At 37.5% G+C, this 13385-nt stretch overlaps 1 protein-coding gene across 5 annotated transcripts in view; it reads right to left on the bottom strand.

Moving 5' to 3' along the window:
• Positions 1–682: 682 nt before the first annotated feature.
• The window catches only part of MPP7 (MAGUK p55 scaffold protein 7), a 238470-nt gene continuing 225767 nt past the window's right edge, over positions 683–13385 (bottom strand). For 3 of the 5 annotated variants that reach the window (XM_015099631.4, XM_060397456.1, XM_060397455.1), the window contains 4 exons: positions 8176–8269; positions 6353–6461; positions 5158–5301; positions 683–3563 (listed from right to left, as the gene is read on the bottom strand). In XM_015099631.4, coding sequence (XP_014955117.2) covers positions 3384–3563; positions 5158–5301; positions 6353–6461; positions 8176–8269 — 527 coding nt within the window. In that variant the 3' untranslated portion in view covers positions 683–3383. Of the gene's footprint in view, positions 3564–5157; positions 5302–6293; positions 6462–6514; positions 7470–8175; positions 8270–13385 lie in introns of those variants that run through there. The other 2 variants (XM_060397457.1, XM_060397458.1) reach the window with 2 other exon arrangements.

Genomic DNA, 13385 nt, shown 5'->3' with positions numbered 1-13385 from the left:
TGGTCCTAACAGGTCATGTCTCACTGGAAGCAGAGCTGGGCTAAAGGGCTCAACCACTTAAGCCAGGCCAAAGCTAATTAGTTTGTCTGTAAGAGGTGGCAATGGCACCCCACTCCAGTACTCTTGCCTGGAAAATCCCATAGACGGAAGAGCCTGTTGGGCTGCAGTCCATGGGGTCGCTAAGGGTCGGACACGACTGAGCATTTTCACTTTCACGCATTGGAGAAGGAAATGGCAACCTACTCCAGTGTTCTTGCCTGGAGAATCCCATGGACAGAGGAGCCTAGCGGGCTACAGTCCGTGGGGTCACAAAAGTTGGACACAACTGAGTGACTAACACTTTCACTTCCACCTCCAACTCAGGCAGAGGACATGAGTAATGTTCCATTCCTGATGGGAGGAGTAGGGGCGGGGTGTTTCCACTATGGAAGGGCTGGGATCAACCATCCCATTTTTTCCTCCACATCTTTGATTGGCTGGACTGAGTAGGATTGAGGCTAGTGGATTTCATCTCTCCAACAACTTTGATGAAACCAGTTAATGTCTGAAACCAATATGAAATTTTGTTTTAGACAGAAGCAGTTCAAATCACGTGGTGTCAGTAAAAAAACAACTTGTTCTACCGTCAGAAACAGTGAAGGAGATACCAAGTGCAAGAGCAGTCTTCAAGAAAGTATACATATAATTTGAAGATACTTTATTACGCTCAAAGGTTTTCCATTCCTTTTATTTATAAACTCTTTCTAGTCAAAAGGAAATAAATAATAAAAATCTGTATCTTCAGGAAACTTTTAACAACGTAGTTTTGCTTTATATGCTTGTCAATTTTAAATTATTACAATTTAGATACAGTCAGTCATTACATGATACCATGATACCAGGAAGGTCAGCCTTAAAGATATCAATAATGTCTATACTGGTAAGTAAAATAATGGTAAAAAATGGTATTTCAATTTCACCTAAAAAAAGAAAAAGCAAACAGATTCCAGTTTGTTATTGATGGGAATACAGGGTTATCTTCTTAATCTTGGATATTAAATATTTGGACTTAAAAAAATAAATATTCCTGTTCTCTCAAATAGTGACTGACATTGTCTTGAGAGCAGACTGCCTAAAGAACCAGTCTCTCCTCCCTCAAGAGGGAGCCAGGGGTACACCAAGTACAGGATTGAGGGCCCTTTGCAACATTTATCCCCAAGCCCATGGAGCTACTAGCCTTACAAAATTAAAGAGAACGGAATCTCTTTCTAAGCATCAAGGTGGCTATGGAGACGTCACTAGCAAGACCACATATGTGTACTACTGATGAAAGAGTTTTCAAATTGCTGAATTGCCCCTTTTCCATTACTTTAAAAAATACTTTTCAGCTCTAGTGTAAAAAGGGAGAGAGATTGGACAATTATATTTTTATAACACTTCCATCACCACCCCCACCACCGAAAGGGACTCCATTGTTATCACATACTCTCTACCTCCACAGTAAAGAATTGAGGCAAAAAACAAAAACAAACCATGTTCTATTTCTGAACAAAGAATTCGGACTACCTAAATTATAATTCATTTCCTAGAAAGGCAATGTACTGGAAATTTCGATCAGTGTTCAAAAAGAATATTATCCAAACCATCCAAGGAGACTTGTTAGACCAGCCACACAACCATGAAGTATGGCTTCAGTATTAGACTTAGCAACCCCAAACCTCTTTTTAAACTGAATTGGTTGCTGTTTACTTAATTAACTTAGAATTTGCTGTTTGGATTAGGTTGTCAGGTAACATTGGTTATCTAACTATTTAGCTGCGAGTGTGTATCAGGTATGAAATCTCACATGTATGAAGGAAACCAGTGAGTCACGCCATTAGATGTGCACACAGCACACATGTGGATGTGAGTACAAACAAAGGTCAAAATATTTACATGGAATGTTGACCCTGACTTAAAAAACTATTTTAAATTAACGACATCTTTACATACAATTTGTTTTATGAATAGCCTCATTTGATAATTTAAAAAATATGCCTTTCAAATATTTCATAAATATATAAAATTTCACTACAGTATTTTTCTTTAAACAGGACATCTAAACTCTCTTTAGAAATCAACGAAAATATTTTTTTTTCTGTTTAAAAGTCACAGATACGATGATTCTCTAATTGGCAGAGTCTTACTGCATGCAAGAATGGGAAGCATATTCTCTTATACAACTATGCACATTTCTAGTATTTTCAGCTGTATAATTTACTCGCTGAAGGTCAGCAGTATCAAAGAAAAATGAGAGATCCCATCTACCTATTTACAATATGAGACTCTTAAACTTCTTTAAAAACAGCAAGATTAGGATGGTATCTGGCCAATGTAAAGAAATATTTTGATGACAAAGAAATAAGTTAACATTACATGAACAGTTTTCTAAAATACAATTTATAGTGAAATTTAAATATGGTGATCAACTGCACATATTTGGGGAAATGGCCACATTTTCTTTGACTGTATCAGTAACATGTAAAACCTACATTTAGAATAGGATTCATTTTTGTAATCTACTGGGAAAATGCAAAGTCAGATAACTGGCTCCAGAATTTCTAGTGAGTCCAGAAAGAAACGTCTGAGAATTTATAAATTGTCCTTTGTAATCAGTGCTTTTGGGTATGTAATCACCATTCTAACAAGGAAAGGTTTTTAGTTTCATATGTAATAATTTTCAAAGCCTACCCTCCCTTATTAAACATTTATTGAGTCACTAGTATATGTACTCACAAAGCCTTCTCAAACTATAACACGAAGGCCACTCGCTAAGACAGATTTTCAGTAATTCCTTTAAAGAGAGATTCTTGAGTGCACACACTGTGACTATACTGTGTCTATGTAAGAGAAAATGTTGCACTTTTAAGACAGTTAAGAGGACTCCACCTTACTGCCAGTCCAGGTCCATCTATGATGATCCACCCAAAGTACACCTAAGCTGTCTTGTCTGGAGCTGCTCAAAGCTGTAAACTTATCATCCTCAGTGGCTAACATGCAAACGGCAAAGGCAGTGACCACATCTGAGACCAGCAGAAGCACTGGACGCCCATGTGTATACTCTAGCTAAGACTTTCTATAAAAAGTTCCACCTCCTCTTGGAGGTGGAGCTTTGTACTCAAGACAGCCAGACGGTTCAAAGCTCTGCTCAGATACAGTACTGTGCACATTTTAATTCTGGATCTTATACTCAAACACTGTGTTTGAAATAAGACTATAAAAAGATACAAAACCAACATTCAATTTTAACCAAGATTGCACATCTCTAACAGTGATATAGATTAAAAAAACCCTACCACCAAAATGGTAACTGATTTAATCATGCACTCTACAAAAAAAAAGATACTTATGAAAACTTCCCTTAGTTATGAATGTAACCAGCTCACTGGAACCCAATGAGTATCTGTCTCCAATTTGTCAAAAGTTGTTTTCAGCTCATTGAAGGCCACAGCAAGATCATCATTTACTATAGTTTTGTCAAAAAGATGACCATACTGACTCTCCATTATCTGGGCAGATTTAATCATTTCTTGGAAGTCATCTTCCTACAAAAGTATTAAATAGAATTGGTTAACCAGGCAGTTCCATCACATCAGTGCAGTTATTACACAACTGGTTTATCTAATGCTGTTCTGTGTTCACTATTTCACCTCAGCCATGAAAGAAAATTATCCTCTTTAACTATAAATTCTTCAGAAGCCATAATTTCTAATATTCTCTATTTGCTTGTAACTAAAACTGCTCTGACAAGAGTCAAAACTCCCACCTTTCAGGATAATTAGTCACTTATCATTACAGGGATGTTTCAGTATTAACGTAGAAGTGTTTATCCTGATGCTTTGCCTGCAATGTCCACATTTATTCATAGCAAGGAATGTATAAGAAAAACTACTTTTTCAGAGTTGGATACATTTATGAAAGGACATGTATACCATCTCCTTCTTTGTTTCAGTACAAGTGGGTAAGGGGCCCTCCATACATTTTTGAAACCAGGAAAAATTTTATTTGGTTATATAGCAAGACCATATACATAAATGTGAGTTAAATCTTTGGACTATGTTATCGTTTATTATCTTCATTGAGAAACCTTTACATTGTAAAAGACTGTAATAAATAATACAATAATTCTTTATACTGTGACATCCTGAAGTCATTTCAGAGTCGATTTCTCAAGGTCACAGAAGATTTTCACAACAGAGATTTTAATTTTAGTGTTAATCCAGAGCCCTGAGTAATTAACATCATATAACAGTACCTACTTAGTATGGTTGTATACTGTCAGCACTTTTGAAAAAAAGATATTTTAAAAATACTGGAAATCAAAAACATCATGTGTATTTGATACCCACAATTAAGAGTTTATAGATTAATATGGACTAAGGTTAAAGATGAGTTACTTAAAAGAGGGAGGGGAAAAATGCTTCTGCCATTCTCTTGATCCTAAAGTATAATACACTGTCTCAAGGTTAAAAACAAAAAACAGAGACCATGCCAGTCATTCTAATCATTAACCCACCATAGCTGTGATTTCTTTTTTAAACCTTTTATTTTATTATGGAGTATAGCCCATCAACAATGTTGTGAAAGTTTCAGGTGCCATTTCTAACAACAGTCAAAGGAAATACAAATTGAACAATACGAGTCTATTTGTCCTATACCCCCAAATGATGCTTTTTCTTTTATTATGCTATATATGGTGTTGGTACAAAAGGCAAATTATTAAATTTTCATCTAGACTATTAATGAGTAATAGTAACTGACTGGTATTTTCCCCTTTAAAAATAAGGCTAGTTGAAAACTCAGTGGTTTTTTTTTACATGTGCCTTCAGAAATTTTATAAGTATGCATAAAGGCATACAAAATAGTTTTTGGGTCAATGTAATATGAAGATCCATTCACAAGAGCAGAAAAAACAATCAGGGCAATCACTTAAAATGTATGTACCCAATACAGTATTGTAAAGTAAAATAAAGTAAAAATAAAAATTAAAAAAAAAAATGTATGTACCCAAATGCAGTTCTGTCCTGACTGGATGTTTGGACCACAGCCTCATCTCTCAGTCTCCTTAACGTGGTCACTACTGCATATATGACTTTAACTCCTGCTTATGCATTTTCAGTAAAGCACCCTCATACTCACCGTAAAGGGCTTTGCGGCACCTTGGTCGTCTCTGCTTGAGATAATCTTTGCATTTTTTCTTGTCTCCCTCAAACGCTCTATTGATGGAGGCTTTATAAATATCACAAACGGCTTAAATTCTAGTGTCCTTAAGTGCTTCACCGTCTGCAAGGAAGGAAATACATTTTCTTTCATTTCTTCATAATATCAGGAGTATGTTTTGTAGTAAAACTGAATTTTCTAAGGAGAAAATCCCTTAAAATTATTTCCTAATTAAGGTTAGCAGCCCTTTCACTAAGATTATTGTTTGTTTGTTGACAATTAAATGTTACTAGATACCTCTAGACAAATGGAGAATGTAACCTGTCTTTAAAATGCTTTGAAATATGCCATCATTAAATCTTGAGTAGAAGCAGCTAAAAATACCAGAAAGCTAGTTCTTAGATCTAATACCCAAAAGACGCTCTGAGTTAACTGTCTTTACATGCAAGTCTTCCAGCCATGCCATCTAAGCCTCCTCCTGCTCTCAGAATGAGGTGTCCCTTCTCTTTCATCCTGCCTTCAGAGTCCCCTTCAGGGGCAAGTCTCCTGCTTTGAAGTCAGCACTGCTCCCGGGTAGTGAGGAGCATGCTGTGGGCGGGCCTCTGCAGGGGTAGCGTGGTGGGGGCTGATGGAGGTGGTCTGTGGTGAGACAGGAAAGTGAGCTGCTTCACCCGCTGTCTCTCAATCCACCTGTACCGAGTCCCCAGGGTGCCAGGTGAGCTCTACCCGGCAGCTGTACAACTCCCGTGAGGCGCCCACGGCTCTTGCCAGGGTTTTACATTTCGAGGCTAATTATAGATCCAAAATCCATGAAAGAGGACCGAGAACCAAAATGTCCATTGCCAACAATTATGAACACTTATAATACATATAGGAGAATACATTATACATACAATGTAATATATTTTTATATATAAAATACATAGAATAAATAAGAGTCATTATACTTGGCAAACACTGAATCTAAGAGTTACAAACACACATCTCCAGGCTTTCTTCTAACAACATGGGTTTTGTGGTTTTTTCCAGCAGAGCCATCTCAAATTACATTTAAATGCTTTTGTCACCTTAGGAAAGGCACCTAAATCCCAAAAGTGAGTAGATTTCAGATTTACCCCATAATGAAATGCTCAGATGGGCTAGAAGTGTGTTGACTAGGTCACTCTTCACTTACATGAGGCTGAACATCCAACAAACAAACTTTGTTTTTAGCCAGGACAGACCGAACTGAGTCTATACTTGTGCCATAATAGTTGTTTTTATATTCACCATATTCAATAAACCTGTAGAAATTAGAATCATTTGTGAATTACATGTATATATACATATATATATGGCAGACGTAATTCATATATATAAAAGATGTTTTGCTGAACATGTAATTTTCAAACTGTTTTTAATAAAATAACTAGGCCCAAGTACTTCAGAATGTCAATTTCTAAAAAATCTTCTATTTTACTTTTTCAAATCAGTAACACTTGCTTGTATTACACTTAAGCAGAAAGAAGTACTTTAGTCCAGCAGTACTCTAATGTTTTCCATCACCTCTTTTTCAGAGCTAATGCAATGCAATAAAACAGTGAATAAACCAAACAATAGAAACTACTGAAATTTCACTACACACGAAAGAATAACCAAGCTCAGCTTTAGCATAAGAGGAGGGACTGGCTGGTGGCTAATGGAACCAGGGCGGCTGATCACGTGCTATAAAAACTCAAAGTCACTGTGCCAAACATGAAAAAAGCATTTTGATGCTTCAATAAAATCCCACAATCTTGCATTAATACACACATTGCTCCCTGATAGCCTAAAACATTCATCCTTAAGCAAATGGAAAACCTGGGATGGGAGACTTACGGCTTGCATGAAGCTATGGTATAAGCAAGATGCTTAACATTATTTTTTATTTAACTTTTTGAAAAGCCAGTGAGAGACAGAGGTATGTGGCACATGCTGGAACTGAGGCAGGAGCTAGATGAGCCCTACCCACACCCCCCATTCCCCCCAATCATCAGCATAAAGAGATTGGGAGATTCATTCCCTATTGACTGTAACTCCAGGAGGAGAATAGCAGGGCAATTAAGGGAGGAGTCTGGGCCCTGCCCAGGTGACATATTTCTCAAAGTCAGGAGACCTCCCTGACCATACACGTGCAAAAAAGGCTCCTTGGAGGCCAAAGGGAAATTATGTTAAGGGATGTTTCCTACCCATGTGCCTTTGTGGTAGGATCCATCTTGGCTAAGAGATTCGTGTGCACACATGGAAGGATCCTGAGATATACCAAATAGGGACTGTGAACCAGGCAAATCAAAGTGATTAGTCAAAGGAAACCCAGAAGGAAACTCCATAAAAGTAATTCAGACTGCCACGAGGGTGCAGCTCGGTGACTCTCTCGCCACTCGTGTCTGTCCACACATCATACTATACTCTTTTTTTCCTGTTAATAAATACTTCAGTTGCTTCACTACTTTCCGTCTTTGTGGAAATTCTTTTCCGCAAAGCCAAAGGGCCAGGGTCCTTGTCACTGACCACTGGTCTAGTGGCTACCATCTGCTGCTTCCACCATCAGGACCCAGCCCCACCTCTGGCTGGGAACCAAGCCCCACTTCAAGCCATTACAGGCCAAGGCCACCCGAGATCATATCTAGGGATCTATTACACAGTTACTAGTTTTTAAAATAAAGTTCTATCCAAATTCTATGTTACGATTCAGTTAGTGGGGTGGGAAGACGTGACAGGAATACACTAGCAACACTCCCTTACTCTTCAAAATAATCCCTACACATTCAACATAACCAGATACACAACAGCTCTAGGTTATTGAAAAGTTAAAGGCAAAGGTTAGTAATAACCACTAATTGAAATATATTTTATCAGTTTCAAATATTATTATAAAAGTGAAAATTCACTTCAAATGGAATTGCTTATAACTGCATATATGGCCACATGCTTAAAACCAGTAGTTTCATGAAAATTCTTCAAAAATCTTCCACATACTTGTTATTTTGTACATCTGTCTCAAACAAATGCTTGGAAATGAAAATATATTCAACACCATCACTCTCCTGGCTTCTTCTTGGTCTGGTGGTATCTGTGATTTAATTAAAAAGAGTTCAAAAAAGTATCTACATCATCCACCCTAAGAGAAATACTAAAAAAAGAAATTATGTATTTGATTAAAGGATTTTTCATAAATAAGATTTAAAACTTTAAAAAAGCACATTAGCTAATAAAATATAGGAATCCCATTAATTCAGTTTTCCCACTAATACTAAAGTCATATTGACTTAAGGGTGGATTAAATATTGAGCTGCATTGTGTTTACGCCATTAATTATTCTGAAGGGGCATTAATATGTCAATTAAATAAAATGGTATTTAAATTCGAGGGAAATTTTCCTTTTTTGCAAATAACATGCTTATTATCATCTTTTATTGATTCTTTATTCATTGAAGCAAGTTTACTGCTCACTAGGTTGAAAAGTAAACTCTGAAATTATTTTGTTTTACACATGGTACATAGGGTATGCCATTAATGTTTGCTTTACTAATCAAAGACCTCTATTAATTTCTCCTTTGCAAAATTATAAACGTCTTGAAATACAAGTGAACTTCTAAACTTTTTAGTCATTTTGCCTAATTATTTGTTACTGAATTATAATGGAGCAGAAAATCCAGTATTAACTTTAAAAACAAAAGTAAAACCCTCAGGAATTGCAGTGCTGAGGTGGCAAGTATAAAACTGACTGCAGTCCATCCCTCCTGATTACAACTAAAAACTCTGAACCCAAAACATCTATTTTTGTTTTGAGCACTTTGAAAACAAATAAAGCAGGTAGACTGTGGAAGAGAGTCAGCCTCAGTAAGGGAGACTTTAACTTTTATTTCCCTTTAGCTTTGCCCTATGGGGGACTTCCCTGATGGCTCAGATGGTAAAGCATCTGCCTGCAATGAGGGAGACCCGGGTTCGATCCCCGGGTTGGAAGATCCCCTGGAGAAGGAAAGGGCAACCCACTCCAGTACTCTTCCCTGGAAAATTCCACGGACGGAGGAGCCTGGTAGGCTGCAGTCCATGGGGTTGCAAAGAGTCAGACATGACTGAGTGACTTCACTTTCTTTCACTTTGCCCTATGGGTGGGCTCGTTCACAGAGTAGTATGGAGGAATGTGTGTCTAAATTCCAACAGGAGCCCTGACTTTCTGGTGAAAAGAACCAGGAAGAAAACTCCCCTGTGCATTGAAGAGTGTGCAAGGAATCCAGGAAGGGAGAAAGCTGAAGAAGGAAATATGCCAATTCTGTGAAGAAATCAACACTAATCTAAGAATAACCCCTAAGCTGTGCACATGAAGCCCAGACTCCAACCAGCAAAGTTTTAAGAAGTGAACTAAGATTAGAATTGCTTCCCAGGGGGGCTTGGTGATAATGAATCTGCCTGCCACGCAGGAGACTCAGGTTCAGTCCCTGGTCAGGAAGATACCCTGAAGGAGGAAACAGCAACTCATTCCAGTATTCTTGCCTGGGAAATCCCACAGACAGAGGTGCCTGGTGGGCTACCGTCCATGCAGCTGCAAAAGTCTGACACGACTTAACAACAAACAACAAAGATTAGAATACACAAGCTTCAGCCTAGTCCACAAGTAGTAGAAGCACAGAACATACCCAAACCAATTTGCAGAAGGCATAGAGAGTGGAGCTGAGACCTGCGCTATTCACATAAAGTTGCAGACTGATCCCTTAACTGCACAAGACAGGGCAGACTCAAACCAACATAGCAAAGCTTAGAAAATTGAAGTGAGATTTAAACCATAATTTATAGAAAATGAGATAAAACTTACGGTCTAAACAAAAACTAGTTGGTTACTTGCTTACTATAAACATTACCATTTTTCAGAATAACAGGATCTGGAGTCAATACAACATAGCATTCATAATATCCCGGATGCAATTTTATATTATTCAACATAAAAGAACTGAAAAAAATGGGCATTTATTTCTCAAAGGGAAAGATAATAGAAGACAGCCCTGAATGACCAAGTTAGAACTATCAAAGACTTTAAAGCAACTATTGCAACTATGCTTCATAAGGTAAAGGAAAATACACCTGAAATGAATGAAAACATGAATTCTTAGCAAAGAAATAGAAACTAGAAAGAAGAAAACCATGGAAATTTTAGAACTGAAATATATTTTACAAAAACCAACCACTAGATAGGCTCAATAGCAGAATGGAGATGACAGGGGGAATAGCCAGTGAACTTGAAGACAGATCAATAGGAATTATAAAATCTGGGCAACCAAGAGAAAGAAAATTTAAAAAATATATAAATGGAGCCCTAGAAACCTGTATGAAAATGCTGACTGAAACATCTAACATGTGTAATGGGGATGCCAGAAAGACTGAAAAAGACTGAGGCTTAAAAAAGCATTTGAAGAAATAACGTCCCAAACTGCTAAAATCTGATTAAAGACATACATTGTACAAATTTCAGAACTCAACAAATCCCAAACAGGAAACATTCAAAGACAATAATGCTTGGACATAGCACATCCCAACAACTCAAAGTGAAAGAAAAGTAAAGAAAAAATCTTGAAAGCATCTAGAAAACAACAACAACAACAAAAGCAAAATCACAGTACACACACAGGGTATAGACACGTGAGTTCAGTGACTACAGATTTCTTACCATATGCATAAAACATCAATGAAATCATATCTTTAAGGAACTAAAAGCAAAGACCTTCGACCAAAATACCTTTCAGGATTAAATGCAAAATAAAGACTTTTATCATCTGCAGATCTGTGCTAAAGGAAATAGTCAAGGAACTTTTTCAGACTGAAAGGAAATGTTAAGAAGGAAGCATATCTTCAGAAATGAAGAAAGAACAGGAAGAATACATAGTTGAGTAAAAATAGAAGTCTACTTTTTTCTGCTTAAGTTCTTTAAAATACATATAACAGATTTAAAGTGAAAGTTATAATATTATCTGTTGGAGTTTTCAATGTATGCAAATATAATACATTTGACAACTACACAAAAAGAAGTGGAGGTATAGGGACTTACATAATTGCAAGGTTTCTATATTTTATGTAAAATGTCACAAAGTTACTTAAACTGTGAATGGTCAGATATATGCAATTGTAATCCCTAGAGCAACCAATAAAAAAGCAATGCAAAGAGATATAAGCAGAGAGCCACTAGGTAAATTAAAATGGAATACTAAAGAACATTCAAATACCACCCTCACAAAGTAGACAAGGAATTAAAAAACAAAGGGAATAAACGGAAAACAAATAATAAAAGTGTGGCTTAAATCATTTCATCAATTCAAAAACTGTTAATGGTCTATATATTTCTCTTAAAAGGCAGAGAGCCATAGAATGGGTGAAAATCCAAGATCCCAGTACATACTGTCTACAAGTCTACAGGAAAGACACATGAAATATAAAGACACGGATATGTTGATAAGAAACACAAGATGATATACCACATAAACACTAAGAATAAGAAGGCTGAAGTGGCTACTTAGATAAGATACCTCAAGGAAAAAAAGAATATTTTAAAATGATAAAAGATAAATGTATTCTGTGCGACCCCATGGACTGCAGCCTACCAGGCTCCTCCATCCATGGGATTTTCCAGGCAAGAGTACTGGAGTGGGGTGCCATTGCCTTCTCCGACATACATAATAACAAAGCAAAATTGGACTGAGTTAAATGGAGAAGTGGATAATCTCACAATCATAGTAAGAGATTTCAGTGCCCCCTCTTGCAACATTTGATAGGACCAGACAAAATGTCAGCAAGACACAGGTGATCTGAACACCACTACCAACTTCCTGGGTCTAGTTAATGTCTACGTAGCATCACATCCAGTAACAGCAGAATACACATTCTTTTCACATGTAAAATAGTAAAGAACAGAAATTAACAAAATATTTTTAGAAAACAATAAAGGAAAACAAAATTTAAAAATTGAGTCACACTGATCAAGATAAAAAGAGAAAATCACCAATATAAAGGATGAAAAAGAGGTTGTGGGAATGGAGATTATGGAGTTAAACATCAAACAGAATACTGGTGGTATAATCAAAGCAATTTTTCTCCAAATCATCATGACTGCCTAATAAAGTCTTTTACCTGCTGCGTGTTAAGTCACTTCAGTTGTGTCCAACTCTCTGAGACTGCATGGACTGCAGCGTGAGGCTCCTTTGTCCATGGAATTTTCCAGGCAAGAATACTGGAGTGGGTTGCCATTTCCTCCTCCAGGGGAGCTTCCCAACCATCAACTGGCAGATTCTTTACCACTAGTGCCAGCTAGGGAGGCCAAACCTATCTAAAATTCTAAAACTGCTCTTAAAAATATCTTCTTTAATTAATTAAATCATCCACATTTGATACTATGGCTGTTTCCCCACACATGTCTAATACAGTGAATCACCTGGGATGCTGTCTGTGAACACAGATTTTCAGGAATTCTGTCAGATCTCCAGGAGAATCTCTCTGGAATCTCAAGGGATTCATATTATCAGGCAAGTATGGAAAACATTGTTCTGGGGATCTTTTGACATTAGCACCTGTTTAAGAAGGATAATTACTCTTTTTGGGATTTCTTTGGGGAGTCTCAGCCCTAGAACATTTCTGGATGTTGTTCATTTCTGTAACAACTTTAGATGTAGATAATATTTTAATAGATGGATACACTGAGTCCAAGGTGCAGTGGTGACTCTTTGTGACCCCATGAACTGTAGCCCACCAGGTTCCTCTGTCCATGGAATTCTCCAGGCAATACTCGAGTGGGTTGCCATTTCTTTCTCCAGGGAATCTTCCCGACCCAGGGACTGAACCTGGGTCTCCTGCATTGCAGGTGGATTATTTACCATCTGAACCACCAGGGAAGTCCAAGGTGCCTTGAATAATATCAGAACTACTGGGGAGGGTTACATTTGATAGACACTCTTATTAAGATTTATCCTCTTCAAAAGAAGTTAGTTTTTACTCTAAGTGGTGCTAGGGGTAAAGAACCCGCCTGCCGATGCAGGAGACATAAGAGACGTGGGTTCAATCCCTGGGTCGGGGAGATCCCCTGGAGGAGGGCATGGCAACCCATTCTAGTGGTCTTGCTGGGAGAATCCCATGGACAGAGGAGCCTGGCGGGCTACAGTTCATAGGGTGGCAAACAGTTGGACACGACTGAAGTGACTTAGTGT

The sequence above is a fragment of the Ovis aries genome, chromosome 13 (assembly GCF_016772045.2).
Source record: "Ovis aries strain OAR_USU_Benz2616 breed Rambouillet chromosome 13, ARS-UI_Ramb_v3.0, whole genome shotgun sequence".
NCBI classification, from domain to species: domain Eukaryota; kingdom Metazoa; phylum Chordata; class Mammalia; order Artiodactyla; family Bovidae; genus Ovis; species Ovis aries.
This window is presented reverse-complemented; position numbering and strand designations above follow the sequence as displayed.